General features: G+C 35.5%; 1 protein-coding gene across 1 annotated transcript; it reads right to left on the minus strand.

Moving 5' to 3' along the window:
* Nucleotides 1-216: 216 nt before the first annotated feature.
* On the minus strand, nucleotides 217-23,137 carry LOC107553430 (alpha N-terminal protein methyltransferase 1B-like). The gene is made up of 5 exons (XM_016235619.1): nucleotides 22,688-23,137; nucleotides 19,880-20,052; nucleotides 19,227-19,292; nucleotides 5,392-5,515; nucleotides 217-275 (listed from the first exon to the last, which is right to left on the minus strand). The coding sequence occupies exons 1-5, from the start codon at nucleotides 22,839-22,841 to the stop codon at nucleotides 217-219; spliced, it is 576 nt and encodes a 191-aa protein (XP_016091105.1). The 5' UTR covers nucleotides 22,842-23,137.
* Between the last annotated feature and the right edge of the window lie 1,208 nt (nucleotides 23,138-24,345).

Raw genomic sequence — 24,345 nt, forward strand, 5'->3', positions numbered from 1 at the left:
TTTCCTAATCGTATAACGTTTTGATTATGAAGTAAAAAAATAGTTTTAGATGATTGACCTTTACAATTTCTTTGGGATAGATAGATAGATAGATAGATATATGTATCTCGCTTGTGTAGAATAAAAAGTGATGAAATATTGTATTAAAAATGTTTTTGGTTTTAACTGTCTTCAAGAAAAATACATCAGACTATTGGAGTCAACTGCTAATTTTGTTTATCCCCCTCTTCTTGCTCCAATTACCCTCTTCACATTCACTGAGCCATCCTGCACTCCTAGTGGTAGAGAGGTCAGAGGTTAATGAAAGAGCATGCTTGGTGATAAAAAGCATGAAATCCAGAGAAAAAGAAACGTCAAACAGTTGTATCAAGTTACACTTTTGTTTTATTGCCAGAAACACCCATGATTGTGGCAGGAGTAAGCGCAGAGCTCAAGCTCTCTGTGTGGGGCTGTGAGAGGCTCTGTAATTTCTCTGGATCAACTGCTTATCTGAGGGATCTGGCACGTATTGCCAAATTAGTCCTGAATGAGTGAACTCTTGTCTGCTACTTTTGCTGCAACACTGATGTCTGATTTCCCATTATTACCATTAGCATCAGTGAGGCATTCTGGGTATGACCTCCATTTCTGGGTGGTTTGGTAGCCTAAGTGTGTTGAACTGCCAGTGATGGCAAGTAGACGTTCTTAGAGGTCAAACACTGAAAGAAATAGATTAGTATTTAGTAAAAATCGAAAGACAAGCACTTCTGTAACAAAATATTCTGTTGACATGGTGTTTTAGTCTCCCTCCTCTGCATTGACAAACATAAAGTATTTAGACAGGCTTTAAAGAGTAAATAAATAAATTGTCATTTTTATGCAGTAAATACTAAATATTTTTTCTCTTAATATTTTTTCAAACATTACATAAAAATATTATTACTAGCCTATGTGATTTGTATTATCACTTCATTTATAGTATACTATTTATTACTATTTCATTTGTATTATTACTATATTTATATTATACTATATATTATTACTCCTAATTCATTCATTACTCTCAACGCGAATTATGAAAATGCAATAAAATGAATGTAAAAAATATTTAACAAACAATGTGAAATATACAAAATATAAAACATTTCAATTGTTTAAATATACATGTGTGTGTACACATATGAAGTTAATTTAAAATTAATTCATATTCATTGCATTGCATTGATATATCTGTGTCTGAATGCACTCTTAAGTCTTTTTTATATGGCAAACACGACAGTCTAAATACCTCATATACATTTTGAAATGTCTCTTAGTGTGATTCTTTACAAATATCACCTATTAATTAATTTAAATTGGCAGCTATCTTTGACAGATTTGATGTGATTGGCCCATTGCCCTCAAGGTGCAGAGTTGCCGTGACATAACACTTCATCCAGACAGGAAACCATAAATAAAAACTCGCAGATAACAGTCCCCTTAATTCTGTCTTTCTGTATTCTGCTCCCTCTGTGCTTTTTTCTGTCTGTGTGTGTTATATATATATGGGTCTGTATGTCAGCACGTAGAGGACAAACATGTTTCTGTCCCCCCAACCATTCTTCAATGGTATTTTGTTAAAAAGTCAAGCTCTGTTAATTGCCCTACACAGGGCAACCAAACAATCACTGCCACTTCATAGCAGCTTTTTAAAGGCAGACTCACATCTTTGATCCATCTGGAATTATTTGTGCACTTTAAAGGAGAAACACCTCAGGAAAGGATAAATGGAGACTTTGAGAAGACAGACTGATGTGTGGGCTCCATATGGCAGACTGAGTGAACATGAACGTCTGTTAAATTAAGATGGAAGATTCTTTGGCCCAGACCTGACCATATTCCTAGTTACAAGAAAAGCCTGTGAGCAACATCCACCATCACCCAAAGAACAAGCAGCCTGAATGTGCAGTTCACACGTTCAAACATCAGAGCAAGGGGTCTGTATGTCAGCACGTAGAGGACAAACATGTTTCTGTCCCCCCAACCATTCTTCAACGGTATTTTGTTAAAAAGTCAAGCTCTGTTAATTGCCCTACACAGGGCAACCAAACAATCACTGCCACTTCATAGCAGCTTTTTAAAGGCAGACTCACATCTTTGATCCATCTGGAATTATTTGTGCACTTTAAAGGAGAAACACCTCAGGAAAGGATAAATGGAGACTTTGAGAAGACAGACTGATGTGTGGGCTCCATATGGCAGACTGAGTGAACATGAACGTCTGTTAAATTAAGATGGAAGATTCTTTGGCCCAGACCTGACCATATTCCTAGTTACAAGAAAAGCCTGTGAGCAACATCCACCATCACCCAAAGAACAAGCAGCCTGAATGTGCAGTTCACACGTTCAAACATCAGAGCAAGGATGGCAGTGTTAGATTGTGTGTCATACACAGCCTATAGGTAGAATAAATCTTGCACTTTTGTTTTTCGTTAATATTCAGATGTGTTGAGTGAAACTCTTAAGTGAAATCACTCCTAAATCTGAATGTAAGACAAGAATGAACTCAGAACAAATATGGTTTAATTAGATACAAGTCCTCCCCATTAATAAAACCACATTTATTGCAGGATTGAAATAACATAAAAATCTTGGTACGAGTAATATTGACCATGTATGTCCTAAATGAGACATTTGTGCAAGGAACATCACCCAACACCTTGCTAACAAGTTCTGCATGGCTATCGAAAATTAAACTGGCAGAAAAAGTTTCTTTTAGACACAATATAAGTACATATGGATCATATGGAATGATTTGAAAGAGAGAAAAATGATCAAAAAATGAATGATTCATTATGTGTTATATCATTAAATAGCTTTCTCTTCGCTGAGATAGATATATATTCAACAAAACTACGGCTTCACAGTCCAATATAAAGAGATATTTATTTTGTGAGCATGATGAATTTGCACATTAGATCAAGTTTTACATTTTAGACCATGTAAGGGAAACAGGAAGAGCTTTGGCAGCATTCTCAGAACTTTGGCTAACGTACTGGCTAAGTTGTATTAAAGTTATGAACAAAGTTTTTTTCCAGTAATATTAAAATAACATTTGTTCATAGTTATCAAGTATTTCATAAAGTTCTCAAAAACATTATTTTGTTACATGATTTTAGTTTAAATGTTGTTTCAGAGTGTTCTGAGTACATTCAGAACTAACGCGAAATTATAAAATGGAATGTTCCCTTAATGCTTTCATAACAATAATTTTTTTTAAACGTTACAAAACTGGATGTTTTAAATATTCAGAGAACATTCTGATATAATGTTTATATAACTTAATGGAAACGTTAGCAAAACGTTCGTAGAACATGCTTTTCTTAGCTGGGTAACACAATTGACAGCCATGTATAACTTATGGGCAGTTAAGTAGGAATCAAGTAGGAACAGCAAGTGCACATCATGGCCTCTCTGTGACTTTTAGCCATCAATAAAACACACTTCCCTTAATCAGTCAGGGAATGGGCCAAAAAGACAAACAACCAATTGATGGTTGACCTCAAGGAAGGTTGAGGTCAATATGGGGATGATTAGGGGTCAAAGCTGTCAAAGACTGAACTTTAGGCAGATGTAATGGTTTCAGATCCCACATGTTTTGACTCTCCCACATTTGTGTCCGTCACAGAGCGGCCCTTTCTGTTTATGCTGTGAGACAGAATTTCAGTTTCCAGTCATGGCCATCTGCAAAGAGTTTAGGGGACCAGAGTGATAATTTTCTGTCTCTTTTACTGTATGTTTAGCATAAAACTCTACCACTTTCTCTCCTTTAACCCATCTCTGATATTTCTAGAATGTTTGTCATGTGCTGTAAAAAATATTTTTAGTTCAAGTAAATAATGCTGAAAAACAACCAAAGATTAATTGGTGAGTTTTGGGACAAATGACACATTGGAATCAATGAGCAGTGCAGGTGAGTTGGATTAATATTGTTTTATCTCACATTTATCTTATAAGTGCTTATTTGTGCTGAAAATTTATCTTATAAGACATTTATCTTATAAGTGCTTAATGCTGAAAAACAACCAAAGATTAATTGGTGAGTTTTGGGACAAATGACACATTGGAATCAATGAGCAGTGCAGGTGAGTTGGATTAATATTGTTTTATCTCACATTTATCTTATAAGTGCTTATTTGTGCTGAAAATTTATCTTATAAGACATTTATCTTATAAGTGCTTAATGCTGAAAAACAACCAAAGATTAATTGGTGAGTTTTGGGACAAATGACACATTGGAATCAATGAGCAGTGCAGGTGAGTTGGATTAATGTTGTTTTATCTCACATTTATCTTATAAGTGCTTATTTGCTGTTGTTAATATTTATGTGATATTGTCTACACTGTAAAAAAAATTCTGTAGTTTTTACAAAATAATTTTGGCAGCTGTGGTTACCAGAATAATTTTGTAAAAAATACAGAAAAACTGTAAACACATTTATGGCCAAAACATTTTACAGTATAAAACTGTAATTTACAAACAAGAACATTTGAATGTAAACCAGTAAATTCAACAATGCGCACTGTTATTAAAATCTGTTTTGTACCTTTAACATACTGACAACCACCATAATAATGCAGGTGGTAAAAGAGAAAGCCACATGAAGAATCAAAGCTCATCACAAGTAGCTTCGCCACAAGCAAAAGTATATACTGATATATGGAAGGTGCACAGAGTCATTCATGCAAACACAAAACACCATCATGGTAACACACATGATACTTAAATAATGCATTCAACTTTCATTAAACAACAGAAGACGTAACATAAAGCCCAAATATACATAACTAATAACAAAAACTATTTAAAAAACATGATTATTTAAACAAAATACTTTCAAATGTGGAGTGTCATGCAGGGAATTCTGGGAATGTCAGTTTACAGTTTTTGACTTTAAATTATACATTGATTTGCTATTTTTACTGTAAAATTACATTAAATGTCTGGTTAGATATTTTACAGTTTGTCCCTGTATATAGTACGGGAAATTACTGTTAACCTATTAACAGTTTTTTTCCGTAGCGTTTTTACAAAATTTTACAGTTAAAATTACACTTATTTGTTATAGTGTAAAACAAGGATTTTGGTCTCAAAGATTTACATGTCCAATAGCAAACAATATGAATGCATGAAACATTTTAAAATAATGTAAATTCTCTCTTATAATACTTAATGTTAATGGGTGACAATAATTACAGATTTTACGATTTCTATCATTCAAATTCTTATGTGAACAGCGCCTAATATTTTATGTACTGTCCCAGCTGGCATGATGTGGCATTGATTGACATAATTAACCTGTGTCTTGTGACTTAAGTTATTAGAGGTCACCAGAACAAAAAGATTTTGGCATGTCTCCTGAATCATGTCACCCGAATCTATATTTGTGCCCAAACCGCTTGAATTAGCAGTTTTGCTCAGAGACCAGTCCAGGCTCTGATCCAGGACTTCACTGCAAGTCTCCTGTACAGCCACCCACAACACATCTGGCAGAACCTCAGACATACAGCAAAACAAATATCAAGATGAAACAAGGGTAGTTTGTGTAAGAAACCTGAGACAATAAAGAGAGTTCCACAGCAATGCTTTGTAGGCAGAAATCGATAACTAGTTGAGAAAGGCCTGATTTTTATAGAGAAAATGGATGCATATGTTAGTGTAAGCAAATTAAACAATTTTAGCAATCATTTCATACAAAATTCTAGAAAGCCCCTCCAATGTATTTGCTCAAATCTTGGCGTAAATAATAAAATAATGTAAATTCTGTCATAATTTATTCACTTTCATGTTGTTCTAAATCCATATGATGTTCTTGCATGGAATACAAAAGAAGACATTTGGAATCCTTACACAAAAGGGAATTAATTACTTCAGAAAACAAACAATTTGAAATTAATTTGAGATTATACAATATTAATCTCAAGGTTCTAATCTGCATAAATGGCCTGAACAGTTAATGTAAAACATTCTAAAGTGATCATTTAAGTATATTGGAGTGATGTCTGTTTTGTTTAACTTCAAACAGATGCTATGAACCATGAGCCATTTATTGTTTGCACAGATCTTGCTGGTACAAGTAGTAATCGCAAGGAATTTAACAGTTCTATATTCGATTCCTATTTTCGATTCTGGTCCCTTAATGATTCTATTACTGATTCTTTTGAATCTGAAGATAGTCAGTACTAAAGTAATTTACAATAAATCTTGCAAGCCTTACAAATTCTTAGTTCATGGAGTCGGACATGACGAAATTCTTAACTTGCAATTCAGGACGTGAGTCAGATTAATTAAAAAAAACTGCTCCAACTGATTCGTATGTATTTGTGATTCACTAAAAAGAAGAAAACATTCTAAAGTGATCATTTAAGTATATTGGAGTGATGTCTGTTTTGTTTAACTTCAAACAGATGCTATGAACCATGAGCCATTTATTGTTTGCACAGATCTTGCTGGTACAAGTAGTAATCGCAAGGAATTTAACAGTTCTATATTCAATTCCTATTTTCGATTCTGGTCCCTTAATGATTCTATTACTGATTCTTTTGAATCTGAAGATAGTCAGTACTAAAGTAATTTACAATAAATCTTGCAAGCCTTACAAATTCTTAGTTCATGGAGTCGGACATGACGAAATTCTTAACTTGCAGTTCAGGACGTGAGTCAGATTAATTAAAAAAAACTGCTCCAACTGATTCGTATGTATTTGTGATTCACTAAAAAGAACTGACTCAGAGTTTTTGTTGTATTTGTTTAGAAACAGTTCATACTAATTAGCTTGGGAATTGTACTTCACTTTTAGCTTATTCGTATAAGGATAAATCTATTTGAGACACTGAAACAACAACTAGTTCTTGCATTTGTTCATAAGAGTTGGAAATCAGACTTCACTGGGTGCGCTACATGTTTTGCACTTCAGGGAACACTTAAAGGATTAGTTCACCCAAAAATGAAAGTTACGTCATTAATTACTCACCCTCATGTCGTTCCAAACCCATAAGACCTTTGTTCATCTTCGGAACACAAATTAAGATATTTTTGATAAAATCCGAGAGCTCTCTGACCCTCCCATAGACAGCAAGGAGACTACCACAGTCAAGGTCCAGAAACGTAGCAAGGACATCGGTAAAATAGTCCATGTGACATCAGGGGTTCAACCGTAATTTTACGAAGCTACAAAAATACTTTTTGTGTGCAAAGAAAACAAAAATAACGACTTTATTCATCAATTCTTCTCCTCCTCATCCCTTATGCTGTGGCGTGCTACCATTTTGGAGAGATTATCATGACGCATGCGCTTGCTTCCAAAAGCATTCTCTCAGCTTTTGTAAAATTAGGGTTGAACTTACGAAATGAGGGTGAGTAATTAATGACAGAATTTTCATTTTTGGGTGAACTAACCCTTTAAGTATGCCATTCTAAAAAATGCACGCACAGAACCATGAAAGTCACTCAATTCTTAGCTATATATGTATATATGTGTGTATATTTGGCTTGCTTTTGTTAACATTTCATCTGCAAAAAAAGCCCATGATGTATATAGTTTTAGCACTATTTGTTTGTGGACCAACATAGTTCTTGCATTTGTTCTGCATCTCTCCCAGTGGTCTTCTAAAAGTTCATTAATGAACATCTGGTCATAATTCTTGAAGTGTACCCATCAGCAAGATGAAATTGGCCCACCCTGAGCCCCCATCAGCACCCACACTGTGCCTGCAGCCCACTCACCCCACCTCAAGATGCACTCAACACAAGCCGCAAGGCCTAGAATAGTTTATATGGGATTTTTTATGTATTTACTACAGGAGAAACTGGCACAGTCACAGGCACCTTCTTCCATACAAGCATGCCACTGTTGCACACACTCCACCCAACCGCAGCCCCCTAATGCGAAGAACAGTTATTGTAATGCATTTGTTCTGTTATTATATTACACACACATACGCATGGGTGATTTACTGCCTCTATCTACTTTATGAATGTAATTAAACGTTTACAGTTATTTTGCGTTGGAGGAAAGTGCTGCCTGTGTGTTTTGTGGAAGGTTTACAGCAGCGTGAGATGTTGTTGAGTTTTAACAAGAGGCCACAGGCTTTCTTTGATGTATCAGAAACATAGTGAGCTTGTGCATCGCAAGACAGCGGTGTTAATTATGGGTTTGCTTTCCTGTTTTTTACCATCTGAAATCATTTAATTATCCTCACGTAGTCGAGTCGGCCTTGTATGGGACAAAACAAAACCATAACCGCTGTAATAAAACACTTGTTTGGTTTAACCTTCAGCAAAGCAAATGAGCTAAACAACAGCTGTGTATGCAGTTTCAAAACTTACATGTCTGTATGTCAACAGGTTTTCCTCTACCGATGATACTTAGTTGTAGTTTATGTTAAGGACTAATATGTTTGAATAAGGACAGAACAGACTAATTCAAAACAGGTTAACAAATTTTAGCTGTGCTTGTTGTTTTATTTCTAGTGGTCTATAATGTAATGCTGAATAATATGAGTACATAATGGCTAATATTTCCCAGGACACACAATACTGTCAGACACAATGGGTTATATTTTGTCATTTTCGTATTACGTTCTATTTGATATTAAAATAACTCAATTAAAACTGAAATAAAAATTAATTAAAATATAGATGGACAAAAAAACTAAAACGACTAAAAATGTCAAAAACACAACAAAATTACTAAAATTCAAATAAAAACAGAAGACACGCTGATTAAAAATGTTAATAAGTCGTACTAAATTAATACATAAAACTAATGATGGCAATCAGTGTAACTAACTGCATGATTATTTTTCATGTTATTTTCTTGTTAAATTCATTTTATAGAAATATAAAACATTTATGCAAACAACTTGAAAGGTTTCCATCCCTTAGCAAATCCATGGTGAATTTAATCCAAAATTGTGTCCTCTGTAGGGTAAATGTTCATATATGGGTCTCCTTAAATTGTGGGTGGTAAGTCATCTAATTATTCAACCCTGGCAGCCATGACAGACATGCTGTCATCAGTGCATGGTACAGTGTGGAGGATACACGTCAATCAGCCTCCAACCTCTGGCAGTTCCCATTATGTACATTTGCATGACACTGTCAAGAGACTTTGTGAAGGTAAACTAGTTTTTTCCCTTGTTAGATACTGGAGAGTTAAAACGACATGCAGCCAGCGAAGGATCCTGAAAATGTGGTTTTGCTTTAGCTCAGCTGAATTCGAAGAGAAGGCAAACTAAATGCATCTGTCTTTATTTTAGTGTAAGTTATATGTATACAAAACATGCCTAACTTCACCAATTTTCCTGTGACGTTCTTAACTGGTTTAATTTGTTACATATTTATGGCGTGGTGTTAGAGCCGTATGTTTAGTGTATGATGTACATAGCAAGACTTTAAAAGCCGATGCTAGTAAAATCTCTATAGTGATGACACAATTAACGCTGCTTTCATGGTGCAGTCTAGTTTTTCTTTTTGCGTTATCAAACAGAATAGATAAAAATAGAAACAAAAGAAACACGCTAGAAAAATGTTTTAAAAAATGCTCTGTCAATCAACAATTTTATTATTGCATTTCTATTTTTTTTAACCACAATTTCACTATATAGTGAGAAGAGATGGAACAAATGAAGGGAAAATAATAAAAATGCACAAAATGTAAATTCATTGTAAATGAATATTTGCTGAAAGTCCCCAAGACTAAGACAAAAACATTACATTGACTTTACAATTCATTTTCTCACCCTATTTTCTATGCAATTAATTACATTAAATTAAAGTACTGAATTCATCTTATATAAATTCAGAACCTTTATTGCATGGTAACAATAATTTCAAATACATATTGTTTGAAATTGCACTATGGTCTAATAATTAAAATAATTGCAGCAGCACAAACAAGTCAGTACTAAAAATGGCAAATGAAGCACATTCAGGAACACATGCATTCATTAAACAAATTTTGACTCTAAATAGGTAAATCATTTTGCAACTGACAGTGTGTCCTGAGGGTCCTGTCTATGACGATTCACTTGGAAAAACTTAATTTAGGCACTAATGGGAAACAAACCTCTCACAAAGTTAATGAGGTTAAATCACTATTTTCCTTGTTCAATGAAATCAATGAAAAATAATCAACAGTGACAGAAACAGATGGAATCAGATCTCAGTGGCCTGCTGATGAACTGTCACTCAGGGGGAAAAAAGCCCTCTATTTTCACTTCCAGCACTTCATTTTTCTTCACTGATGAAGATCTGTCACATGCAGCCTCAAAATCACGCTTTGAGCATCAGAAGGTTTGTTTGCATTAAAGCAGGAGCAGAGCGTGTGTTTGTAGTCGTGTCATATTTGTGTTTTCCGTTAAAAGAGTGAACGAAAGCATGCAAATGTCCATGGTGTGATATTCAAGAGGAGAGATTTTCTTATTGTTTGCCATGTGTGATTAGGTCAAAGCAGACTTTAGAGTCACTCAAGAGCATTGAGTATTTTTTTGGATGAGATGTCGGATTGAATAAGATGTCTCCCTGTTGCCTCTCACCACAACAGGAAGGAGATACTATGCTTTTGCTTTATGTTCATGGGAAAATACTGAGAGAGCACTAGATCTCCAGAAACCCACGGCTTTCACACTGCATGTCTGTGACAGCTGTATTGGATTAACTGATTGACTCATTACGGTAACTGCCGAGAAGTGACGGAGTCAGCGAGTAGATAAACAAGGCTCTCTGGAATACTTCATTCTGATTGGTCAATCACGCCATCCAGCGGTCTGATTTTCCTTTCACCGGTGATCTTGGCAACACTGTATATCAGGGTAAATTAAAACCGGCGCAACTTTCAAGTAGTGATGGGAGAAAAAAAGCTTTTCAAAACTCAATCAATTCAACCAGCTGTGTCGCAAAAAGATTCACCATTTAAAGCACTCTGGTCAAAATGGTGTAAATGCAAAGTGGACACAACCCAAACGTGCACTTTTGACAAACCAATTAGGCCTACATATGTTTGTAATAAAGTATAATCTGTTAAATGTAATCTACAAACAATTAAATACTTTATATTAGGCACTGCTTCATAAGTTTACCACATCAACGCCCTCTAGCAACGGACCATCAGAATTCAAGCTTGGAAACCTAGATAATGCATCTTTATGTCCTTAAATCTTGACCTATAACTGTAACCATAACTATAAAGTTTTAATAATAATACTACTTGAGAATAGGGAAGTTAGCACCACAACTGTAACGATAATAAAATCACATTCTTGGATTTAGTTTCAGAACGATTTTTTCCAGCTGATGAAAAACATTGACAGACAATCAGAATTCAGTCAACTTTAAAGGTGACATGAACTGAGAAATCAAAACTCAGAACTCAAAACTTTCATGTTAGTCTAAAACAGCTTATACTGAAGCCAAATCTGCCAAAATAACAGATTGTGGATTGTACAACTCTATGATAGTGTGGCTAAACACCGCCCCGCCCACCGATTTGCGCATGTAGTGTAAATAACAAGAGAGGCAAATGCAGGCCTACTCAAAAACCAAAGGTAAACTTTATTTGATTCACTTTGCCTATTCAAAGAGAGCGTTCTGATGAGGGGGGTTAAAAACAGGACAGAAAATAGCCTATTGTTTCTTAACTATGTTTTTTGATGTAAAAAATCTTGATAACATTATAAGTGGACCTCAGAGAATGGTACAAAATAAAAGACAAAGGCAGGTCATGACACCTTTAAAGAGCTCACGCATATGACTGTATAACTGGTGTGGATGCTAATATAGTTATCGTTAGTAATCTTTATAGTTATCGTTCTTCGGCCTTTTTCACATTTACCCTAACAATCTCATTCCCTCAAACATGTACATGTGCCTTAAATCACTCAGCAAATAGCTTCATTTAACACAGCGTGATACCGTGTAACTCAGATCTGTTTGCTTCTGTCAGCTTTGCTTTGCAGTGATGACTCCTGAAGGACTTTGTCACAATTTACCCTCAACAGCACTAAATGATGAGTAATAAAAATATTTTCTCCTACCACGAGGAGGCTGCCCAGCCTCTGTTTGAAAGATCTAATATTTTCCGACCCATATGTCCGGCACTTTTTACAGTTGGCGTCAGTGCATGGAGAAGGTCTAAGTGCAGGCACTTTGAAGTGTTTGTGGTGTAGCCACATCTGCCAACAAGATGTGTTTGCGTGGGATATGGAGCTGAGTTTAAGCCTGGGGATTCAGGGGTTGTCGGTATTCTTTAACGTCATGTGACAATGAACAACATCTCTTTCCTGGTGAGAGAGACTCATAAAATATGACCATGTATGTTAAGAATCTGCAGGGTGTCTGCCTTTTAATTTGTGTTAATATGGTCATTGAACAAGATAATAAGGATTACGTGGAAGTCATTGACGGGAAGTGACTACATCCATTTTCCTGACATCATTTGGATTAGCTTAATACATCCTGAGTAATAAAACTAAAATTGCTCCTGTCAAATTGTCCTAAAACATGGGTACGGAAAATGCAGAGAGCTGTCAGTGCAATTTCTCATGCCAGTGAATGTCCTAATACTTTCGCACATTCCAAATTTGGGATAGGAATAACAAAGAAATTGGTTTCAAGGCCGCTTTTAAAACTCCAGGTTCCATTTGGATCTTTAAATATAGTAGCTCGAGACCATGTCTGAGGTTCACTAGCGCCAGGCAGAGCCATCTCCATATTCCTGTTAACCTCTGCACCCACAATTATGACTACAACAGAGGCTGTAACACAGTTAAATGATGGCAAAACCACAGAAACTGTAGTTTAATCAGGAGTTTATAGAGCCAGTTTCTGCTATGCCCATATCTGACACACTGCAAAGCATTTTCACAGTTCATTAGAGTGACTTTGCCAAAAGCGGTTGGCCTTGGGGTGTTATTTTCTTCTATAGCTTCAGTCTCGCTATAAGTGCCAATCCCGAAGGCAGCTCTGCCATTTGTTACCATTATTAAAGTCATATTTCTCAGCTCGGTTCATAAATCGTACTTGAAATTGGTGAGCGAGCTGCCTGCTCTCTCATTAGCAGGGGCTTTGCTGTGGCCAGGAGACGGCTGCTTGCTTAGAAAGATTCTGCATTCTTTGGTTGGAGCCAACCAATGTGAAATTAATGAAACTGAATCAACATGTTGTGAGCTGTAAATGTAATTGCATTAGGCTTAAATGTACTCAGCGATGTTGGTAACAGTCGTTTAGCAGATTTTTTTTGGTGTTGTCCAAAGTGACACAGTACATTAAAAGTACAAATAACTTTGAAAGTTAAAACTTTTATTCAGCAAGGACATATTAAACGGATTAAAACTGACAGTAAAGACTTTTATAATGTTACAAAAGATTTCTGTTTCAAATAAATGCTGTTCTTTTGAACTTTGTATTCATCAAAGAATCCTTCTTTAAATAATTATTCTTTGAAACCATCCTGGTTTTTTTCACTATTTTACTGTGACAAATGTAAGCGTATCCATACACATCACAGGAATTTCTTAACCAGAAAAATAACATTGAATTTAAATGTATACATCCAAAATTAATTTCCATTCTAAACATTTTGATCACCATACTTCCAGCCACTTTTTTTCCTCCGAACTGTTTTCCTCCCAAAGAAATATGAATAATAGACTGTTGGCATAATCCCACAAGTTATTATAGAAACCAAGCCTGAACCCCGAGTGGAAAAAAATGAGCTCAGCCCCAAAAGATCAAGAAGCAGGAAATACCTGCCGCTACATCCACCCTTTTTTAGTCCTGTTAGATTTAATGGCTCTCTCAGGCTTTCTCTATATTTTGTTTACTTATTTACTTTCTCTCATGGTGATCTGTTCTTACGAGCCAAGCTGCAATACCATGTAGTTCACCACAAAACAATCTGAAAAGGAAGAAACTGTTCTCAACAACAAAAACACATATAATTTCCTTCTCTTCTTTGTGATCTAATTTAGCTGGAAGACCCTGCAAAGAAGTGAAATAGTGATGTTTTCCTCAAACTTAAACTAGGATATAGCATATACGAAATAAGCTTCTGGCTTAGTTGTGGCAGAACTAACACATGTTACTAGTCAGGCTAATAGCTAAGGCTGTGCTAATTAGGAAAACAGGCATAAAATTGAATTGAAACCAGCATGAGCAATGATTCTTCCAAAGCCTGAGAGGAAAAGAAAATGCCTACAAGGTGATTGTACAAGTTTTTTTACAAACAGTAAAACCAACAGATTACAAGAGACGGATTGTGTTGTTACCCGCTCCTTTGAATCTAATTGGGTGGGTTTACAATTAAACTTTGTACAACGTCATTAAATTAGGTGCTAGCTGTAGCTAATTAGCTTGAGTTCATTAATAGGGTTACACATATAATTTCCTTCTCTTCTTTGTGATCTAATTTAGCTGGAAGACCCTGCAAAGAAGTGAAATAGTGATGTTTTCCTCAAACTTAAACTAGGATATAGCATATACGAAATAAGCTTCTGGCTTAGTTGTGGCAGAACTAACACATGTTACTAGTCAGGCTAATAGCTAAGGCTGTGCTAATTAGGAAAACAGGCATAAAATCTAAAAGCAACCATGTTTACTGTTTGTGCCAGTGTGGTCTATTTTTATCCCCCATACTGTAAAAGCCCAATCCAGTCACAAGGACAAATGTCTGACCTAAGCGACCAATCAACCACATCAGTCCAGGCCAAACAGGGTCACATGATCATTGATGAGGCAGCCGTGGTTTGCTGCTGACATTTTAAGGTGACTGTGGTGAAATGCATTCTCCTTAGTAGCACCAGTCTGACCGCATTGAGGAACCAGATAATTCTGAAGCATTATGGTGATGTGAACATCCATTTCAAATTTCTGATGATCTTTAACAGGGATTGCCAAACTTTTTTTGTCAGCTGAACCCCTTTAATCTAAAATATTTAATATTAATATTTAAAAAATAATAATTTTTAAATATTTTAATAATTTAATTAAGCATTCACATGTTCTCTGATGTCAGTGTCATGGCCACATGACATGGAAGCAAGCAAATAAAAATATTTAAGTTTTTTTATTGTTATATACTGTATGTACATGTATGTGTGTGTGTGTGTTTATGTGGTTTATGAGGACACAAATTTGTATAATAACATGGGTATGACATAGGTATTACAACGAGAAGGTGATTTATGAGGACATTTTCAGTGTTCCCGTAATTCAAAAGGCTTATAAATAATTCAGAATGAGATTTTCTGAAAATCTAAAAATGCAGAAAGTTTCCTGTGAGGGGTAGGTTTAGGGGTAGGGTTGGTGTAGGGCAATAGAAAATATGGTTTGTACAGTATAAAAACCATTACGCCTATGGAGAGTCCCCATAAATCATAAAAACAAACCTGTGTGCTCTTTAATAAAAATGTAGTTTTGCATTTTGCATGTGCAAATTTAATGCAGAATTTAAAATTAGTTTAAAATGAACAATGTGCTGCTGTGTTTAGTTTTACTTTCACTGTAACATTTGCCCAGAGATAGTCTCCGCCCACGTTTTCCAGCCGAAAGTGTTTTTCTTTGTTTTACAAAACAAGCTATGTGTGTGTGTGTGTGTGTGTGTGTGTGTGTGTGTGTGTGTGTGTGTGTGTGTGTGTATGTGTGTGTGTGTTCAGTGATATACCGACATTCCAATTGTTTAGGAAAAAAGGAAAATTCATTCACAAATTCAATATGGTGTATAACCTGACTAGGGTCTATGCTGTATCTTCTTTCTACTCACTATGATGGTAATCTTAGATGTATAAATCTTTACAAAAATTATTTACAATGACTGTCAGTGGAATAATATAAGCACAGTTCAAAAAATTAATATTAAATTCACAAAATGTGCAAAAATAAATTACCACAGTTTGGGGTACCAACCCTGTTTTACAATCCAGATTTTAATCAGATTTCCAAAATATTCCCCATTGGTCGCCCTACCTGTTAGCCCCGCCTCAAACATATGCCATTGGTTGAGCCAGTGTTGCATGATTCAACAGAGGGTCAAAGCTTTGACAGAGGGTGTAGAGAACCAAAAAACTGGATCTTCCATCATCTGTCACAAATGAAACCTTTGCAAAGAATTGTATCAAAAGTGTTTATCAGTTGTACCCTTTAATATCCCTCATTCCGAAAGACCCTTAGAAATTGAGCACTTTGGTTTGGAAAGGCCCTTCATTATAGTGGCTATGATTGTTCTCATTCTGAAGTGCCCTTTGCAGGCAAATTGATCCTGTTTGGTATACAGCGACAGTGTTTTGGGGGGAATCTACAAATTCTGCTTATCTCTGTTTGTCCTACTAGAAACCTTAAAATACTAGCTATATTACATTTAAATCCATTGTAACACAGTTTGTAGATCAGGAAGAAGGAGGCGGGAACCGGCAAACGCTCAAAGAAAACTTTAATAAAATAAACAAACATAAAGTAGCACGACAGCCCCTCGCGGACGACTGCCACACACAAACAGAACCAAAACACAAAGTAAAGTCCAGGCCTGGTCCTCTCTCGTCCAAAACTGTCGTCCCTCCTCCTTTTATCCTTCCGGAGCTCCTCCGTGGGACTCGAGACAGGTGAGTGGCGCAGGTGTCGTGCATTAGCATTTACTCCACCGGCCTCGCTCCGTTCCCACGCCTCTCGGCCCCGCCCCTCTTGTCACATCCATCATGTTGATGTAATTTGTCAGAGTTTGAACATTTTGGAGATCAAAATGAATGTAATCAGCAGTACATGATAGGGGGCAGTGCATATCTGAATAAACTATTGAATATCAGCATGGCCTATAAAAAGTATGTGTAACTGAGCTCTGGCCTTTGAGCTGACATGTAGAATAAGGTTGAGAGCCCATACCAGACAACACGCTGTGAACGTTTATGGTTGTAACTCTGTCACTCTCCTGGCAGGGACCAGCCCCAAATCATCACGATCCTTCATAATGATTTAAAGTGAATATTTTGAGATTTAAATGCATTTTCTTTCTCAATGCCGAACCATAATATGTCAATCGGTTGTATCACATTTCAAAACCTTGAGGACCAATTTTCTTGGTATCAAGCCTAGTTATAAGACTTTGAGGTTAAAGTCTAGTTACAAAAGGCATACATTCTTATTAAATTCGATTGAAATGAGATTTGAAGCAACTTGCATAAACTTTGACACCACAAATGAGCGTTTACCTGTTTGAAAAATGAGAAATAATTGTTAAATAAACCTGAAATTTGATGTCGCTGTCCACTGCCAGCTCTAGGCACAGGATCATTTGTCGATAATTACTTGTGTCAGTGCAACACTCCCAGTTGTCTGTCAATGTTATGTTTGACTCTCTGTGCCTGGAGCTTGGCCCAATTCAGCTCTAATATGACCAAATTTATTAATGTTATTTCTGTTAATACAGACCATTAGCTGCCAGACTGCTTGTGAAGGAAACGAGAAAGATTAGACTTGATAGCAAAAACTGCCAGGTACGCTAACCATTTCTGAATAGGCGAATAGACATTTGGCTGCTATTTACATGAAAGAAATACGACTGCAGCCTGAGGGTGTTTTGAACTTTGAAAAATGTATTTGCAAAATCCCATGAGTGCGAGGAATTCGCTTGGTAAAGAACCAGCGTAGATCACTCCAAAACATAACAGGCTGACTGCATCGCGTGCTGTGAGTGTTTGCGCTTTTTTTCGTGACAAACCGCCTATTCACAGGGAAAAGGACCTGCTTGATTTTTTACACTGCACTGCTCAAGACGTCTTTGTGAGGCTTATGTGCTGAATATTTGAGGTGACTTGCTGATGCTCTGTATGCAGACACATTCTGACAGATTTGGACAGAGCCCAAGGCAGATACAAAAGAGTAGTCTGTCAAAACCAGGGATAATTCCCTTCCTCTCTACAAAGACACCATCTGAGAGCCATTTACCTAAACAGTGTGGTTTTTCATAGTTTGGGGAATACAATGAAGTTTTGAACTTGTTGACATTATTTATCCCTCAGTTCTTTAAATATGTGAAGAGAAGTTCTGCTTTCAAAGACACCAAGAATACTTCAAGGAAATATCCAACTAATGCTCATTATCATATCTTTTTAAGTAAGCTAAAAGGTCCTAGAACTGTAAGTAATTTTATATTTTGCCCATTTTACCAGTAAAAATAATGAATGCATGGTTGTTTTAAGGACATAATTCTCCCACAACTTAAAGCATTTGAGAGACATGACCAATGTCTATGAAAAATGTTCACTAATGTGGTTCAATGACTTATTTGGTTTATGATGTATTGTTGTAAAAACAAGAAATGGCACTTATACAGTTTGTAAAAATGTATTCATATTTCTGTACTCTAAAAAACAAAAATGACACAATGGCGGCAACATACTTAATTCTGTCAGTTAAATTAGACATAGACAACAGCATTATTTTCTTGTAAAAAATAAATAACTAATTTATTTTACTTTATGATACTTCAATAAATGTACAAAATACTAAATCTTTTTAAATGGGCGATACAATTATATACATCTATCTGTTCCATTTCAACAAAAATGGAAATTATGTATTTTGCAAAAGTTACTGGAAAGATGGAAACTGGATGGTTACTGGAACCACAGATTTCCATACACTGAAATTATACAGTTTGACCTATGTGACCCTGGACCACAAAACCAGTCATAAGGTTAAATTTTACGAAATTGAGATTTATACATTCTATGAAAGCTGAATAAATATGCTTTCCATTGATGTATTAGACACCCTCCCGATTCCACAGCCGCAGTCTAGTGCCCGCTTGGTGCCAGCCATTCCTGGGCCCTATAATAATAAAAAACACAATAAATGATTATACTTTTTTTTTATGATGTTCAAAAATAATAAAGAATTATGAGTGCTAGTCCAGGTTCAGGGTCAAAGTTTCAGCAGAACAGCTGAACACTATTTATGAAGCTAATGCTATTTGTCAACTTAGATGTGTTAATTAACCACATGTTGAAATAGTGTTATAGAGACGTGTACAGCTTGGTTATTCTGATCCTGAGGTTTTGCTATCTAAAGAATATGTGTGAGCAGACAGAAAAGGCAATGTGCAATTAAAAATGATTGTCTGTTGTCATAGGCTCCCTAGTGAAAAAGTAATACATTTAAAATACATTTATTTCATACTTCGTATAGTTCAAATCTATTATCATATTTACTGACATACCACTGATATAAAAATTATCCCACAGCCGCAGTCTAGTGCCCGCTTGGTGCCAGCCATTCCTGGGCCCTATAATAATAAAAAACACAATAAATGATTATACTTTTTTTTTATGATGTTCAAAAATAATAAAGAATTATGAGTGCTTGTCCAGGTTCAGGGTCAAAGTTTCAGCAGAACAGCTGAACACTATTTATGAAGCTAATGCTATTTGTCAACTTAGATGTGTTAATTAACCACATGTTGAAATAGTGTTATAGAGACGTGTACAGCTTGGTTATTCTGATCCTGAGGTCTTGCTATCTAAAGAATATGTGTGAGCAGACAGAAAAGGCAATGTGCAATTAAAAATTATTGTCTGTTGTCATAGGCTCCCTAGTGAAAAAGTAATACATTTAAAATACATTTATTTAACTGATGTATGAAAACAAATGTTTGAAAAAAAAATTGCCATAGAAAAAATTATAATTTAGAAATTGTTAGTAAATTTCCCATTAATTACATAAAATGCCGAAAAAGTATTTTCTTGTAAAACATAAATCCAATCATCTTTTTTTTTTTTTACTTAGAAAAAATATATATATTTAAGTTTATTTCAATGTGTTTCTTGTGAATAATACAAATTCAGTAAGAAAGATAAAATTAAAATTACATACAACAAACTTTTTCAGGAACTGTCTTGAGCCTTCAAGGTCAATCTCTGATATCTCCACAAAATCTCCCATCATGCCCTCCTCTGATGCCGGGACATCCTTGTAGAAGTTCTGTGCCCTGTAGTAAAACTGCTTCTCCCCTTTAATGTACTCACAAGTCATGGCATAGAGTTTCACTGTAGGGCAATAAACATATAGACAGTCACATAGACACTAAAAAACGAGAGAAAAACAAGCCATTGATTTAATTACTAGAAATCTAATATTGTGTTGTAGTTGAAATATAAAGGTCAGCTGTGGGATCAAAGCATCTATGAGATAAAGTTTCACAACAACACAACTTCTCAAAACAACATTCAGTCATAAGTAGTTTTTTTTAAGTACCAGTTATTAATAGCATTTGTTTATGCAGTTTCCAAGATTTTTTTCAGCAAATGGGATTGAACAATCAAGATACTGTTGGCATTGACAGTGTTGTACTACAGCACAAAGGAATGCTTTATTGTTGTCACATTTAGAAATTTAGATGAAGCAACTCAACATATGATACTCTGTCAGCATCAGTCTAATGTCACATTATTAAGTTCAGCTGGAACATCTGCTTTCTTGAACGGCTGGTCACTTAAAGGACAGACCAGTTATTAAGTCAAAGCATGTTTGCAAAGTTGGAGTCAAACATCGGATCACCAGATGATTAGCGGGAAGACCTTGCTGAAGGGTTATAGGTGAGAGAACTGGCAGAGCGAGTGGACTGTGATACTGAAATTGTGAGCAGGGTTTGATATGTGAACCACAAGTTTACTGGTTCAAAGTCAAAAATAGTAACACTGGGCAGTGATTCCCTATGGACTATTTTATTTTGGTCCTGTATATTTTTGTTGGCAGTCTTTATAGCTTAACACTCACTCATCTGCTTTGCCTTATTGGTCATGAGGCAACATTAAAACCTGCTAGTATTACGAAACATTTCAGCCAAAGCAAGACATTAATTCTCATTTTTTTCTCTGAAAGAGATAGTTCACCCAGAAATGTTAATTCTGTCATCCATTTACTCATTCTCATGTCATTCCAAACAGTTTCTGTGGAACATAAAATATGATATTTTGAGAAATGTATGTTTAAAAAAAAAATCATTTATGTATTCCATAAAATGGAAATCAATGTAACCAAAAATATATATTTTTTTAAAATCTTCTTTTGTGTTCCACAGAATGAAGAACATCATAAAAGTTTAGAATGACATGAGGGTAAGTAAATGATAACAGAATTTTAATTTCTCTCACAAAACACTTTCTGAATCCATATCAGTCTTTTTAAAAAATATTAATGAATGATTGTGTTCCCTTTTGGTCTAAAATGCAATTGATGTCATTTATGATGTACTCAAAAATATTTTTGCTCCTAATGCTTAATTTTATTGTAATTTATTACATGAATACAACATGAATTTCACTGACACTAACATAACTTTGCTGTAACTGGGCAGGGCATTTGCAAATGTGCTTTTTTTGTGTGTTTTTCTCTTCCAACCGACATAATACATTATATAGGGGTTAAAAACTACATTTTTAAAAACTACTATTGCTATTGCTAGCTTTTAGTTACCTGCAAGTTACTTTTTTTGCGTAAAGTTAACAGTTTAAAATTTAAGAAACACTTTTCAGTATATTTCCTTTTACCTCAATTTATTATTCCTTTACATATTATTTAACACCAACTGTAATTTATTTAATAAAGAGTATCCCCCCCCCCCCCCCCCCGGGATTCCCACCTATGTATTCTTATGATAGTTGTGATTGAGTCTGTTGAAATAAATCCAGCCTCTGAATCCAACCAGTAACTCATAGTAACACTGACAGACTGGTTTCATTGTCTCCACAGTTTACACTACCCAACATCTGATAGAAATATAAGCTATAACATTCATCAGACAAAGACCACTGTCAACAACACAACAAACCTACGTATGAACTCCATATCATCATATAATATTCATGGCTGTTTAAAGGAGAACATTTGCTGAGATTTTTTATGTTAATGGCTCAGGAACTTAACCACCATCTCCAAAACCTTTCAATACTTTGAAATATGCTGTTATTGCTGCTAATGCACCAACATAGCAAAGTCACAGCCGATATTTTATTATTCAGTCAAATTTAAAGTATGCAGCATGCATATACATGTTATGGAATTATGCTTAAAATAGACACATGGCTGTACACTGGGATAAATAGTATGTACTGTATACTGTTAAGTGAAAATCAATTGTTCCTATTGGATATTGTGGTTTAGGCATAGCTGTTCGACATTATCTTCTCAAATTTGCAAATGTAATTTTGAAGCAGCTTTAATAGGGACAGATATGCCAAAATCATGAATATTAGTGGATGCAGACTAAATATTTATTGTGAATATGGTTTGACGCAACTCCATACTCCAAATGTCTGCCTTACGGTTTTCATCAATTCAATTCAATACAAGTTTATTTGTACAGTGCTTTTCACGATACAAATCGTTGCAAAGAAACTTTACAGCAAATTAAGTTTCTACAATATTTAGTGGCTTATCAGTGGTGACTGTCAGTTAATGTACATATGGCAGAAATGTATGGAAAAATCAATTAAAGACGTAATCAAACAAACGATGAACACTATTAACAGCAATTATTATATGATGCAATCAAAGTTATAGCAAAATGTGGTAGTTCTGTATGTTGTTTTGTATTGTTATGTCATCACAACAATATTGCAGGAAAACTTCAAAGGGTCATAATACAAACAATTCATTGTGCCACCCACTCCCATATCTTACCCAGAGGAATCTGCTCCAGGAGGTACAGGTAGCTGGCGAAGAACTCCTTCCTCAGAGTATTGTGCAAGTGGAAAGACATACTGTGCTTGCACATCTCATCATCCGTCTTTGCCCAGCGGTCTCGGAAAGCTTGATGCGTCCCGCTAAACTCCATAATGGAGGTGGAATCAGATATTCAGAATCTTCTGCAAAGTGACTCAAAGCGTGTGTGATAATGCGTAGCTCAAGGTGTCTCTGAAGACACCACGGTGCTGCTATATATGTAGGAGGCCTCTGGTTACTGACCGGTTGAGCGTTCTATTTCTCAGCAGAGTGCTTAAAACTACCACATCTTATCAGATCACCTGCTTTAGGCCTGGGGTGGTGGAATGAGAAAGGGACGGGTAAGATTGCCTCAGAAGAGGGGTGGTGCCTTCTTCTCCAGTTCCAGAAGAAGCACCTTCTCTTACGTTCCATAGACACATCCAGAATGGCATATTAGTGCATACCAACACATAAACCAGAGAGTCATGCATTCATTCACAGCTACTGACAAGCGGCTTATGCAGTGGCTATTCTTAGCACTGCCTTCTCATGTTTGTATACACAGTATTGGCAAGTTCACAGTGGTGAAGAAAGATCAAAGACAGATCTAATCTGAACATGCTGTTGCTGCTTACTGTCTGCATGCATTAACATAAGCTATACAATAATGACACAATTGCTAAAAAAAACATGGTTTTTAGAGTTACACATACAAATTGTGTGAAAAAGCAGAGATAGGGAGAGAGAGAGAGAGAGAGAGAGAGAGAGAGAGAGAGAGATAAGATGGATAAGATATCAGGCCTCTCATCTTTAGTCATGTCAGCTCATTGGCCATGTGTTACTCATATGATTACAGTTTGAAATTGAGATAAATTGCCAAATGATCATCACCTTAGTGTATGTGATATTCAGTGAACCAGAACTGAACCAGTGCTTAAATTGGAAATGTATGCTCAATGCAATTAGAGAAGACTGTTTATAAATAATGCAGGTCCTAAAGTTGGTCCAAAAAGCCATGTTAATATAGGTAAATGTTTCAAACCTTTTGTTTGAGTTTTTAAAAAATCGAATAGATTTCACCATACTTACCTAGCTGATTCATCACAGTATAACAAAACATTTTTTTTAATTACACGTTTTCTGAAATGTCATGTTTAAATATACAAATCATGGATTATTTAATTAAAAATGCACTCATTAAAAATCTTATACATTTCCAGAACAGACATCTGAACATTGGATAAAGCCAGGTTCAAAAGTCTTGTCTTGGTTTTTATTTTATTTTTTCTTAATGTGTTCTAAACTTTCTAAGACATATCAAAACAAGAAATTTTTCTAATAGTCCAACAACTGTATAAAAACTGGGTTGGTGGTTAAAAAGTATCCTTTATTCTTACAGTCTTTATTGTTCTGACAGCAATTTGTACAAGCTAATCTGGTTTAGAGGCTGTCAATAACTAGCTCACTTCCAATCGCAAAATATAGGTAATAGGTAATTAAACCTGTGAGACTTGAACTAATACATTCAGCACTATAAAATGCGTCGAAGAAAAACAACTACCCGTATAAATACATAAATACAAATCAAATCCAACAAAAGCCTAGCCTGTACATGTATTCCAAGTGAGCGATGC

The sequence above is a fragment of the Sinocyclocheilus grahami genome, unplaced genomic scaffold (assembly GCF_001515645.1).
Source record: "Sinocyclocheilus grahami isolate Dianchi unplaced genomic scaffold, SAMN03320097.WGS_v1.1 scaffold473.1, whole genome shotgun sequence".
Lineage (NCBI taxonomy): Eukaryota > Metazoa > Chordata > Actinopteri > Cypriniformes > Cyprinidae > Sinocyclocheilus > Sinocyclocheilus grahami.

What these genes read in the sequence shown, in the direction of transcription:
- LOC107553430 (XM_016235619.1), bottom strand. Translation starts at nt 22,841, where the DNA reads ATGGAGTTTAGCGGGACGCATCAAGCTTTCCGAGACCGCTGGGCAAAG. An exon ending in GGATAATTTTTATATCAGTG is followed by an intron (nt 5,516 to 19,226) that starts GTATGTCAGTAA and finishes TGTATGTCTGAG; the next exon opens with GTTCTGCCAGATGTGTTGTG. An exon ending in GGGCACAAATATAGATTCGG is followed by an intron (nt 276 to 5,391) that starts GTGACATGATTC and finishes CTCTACCACTAG; the next exon opens with GAGTGCAGGATGGCTCAGTG.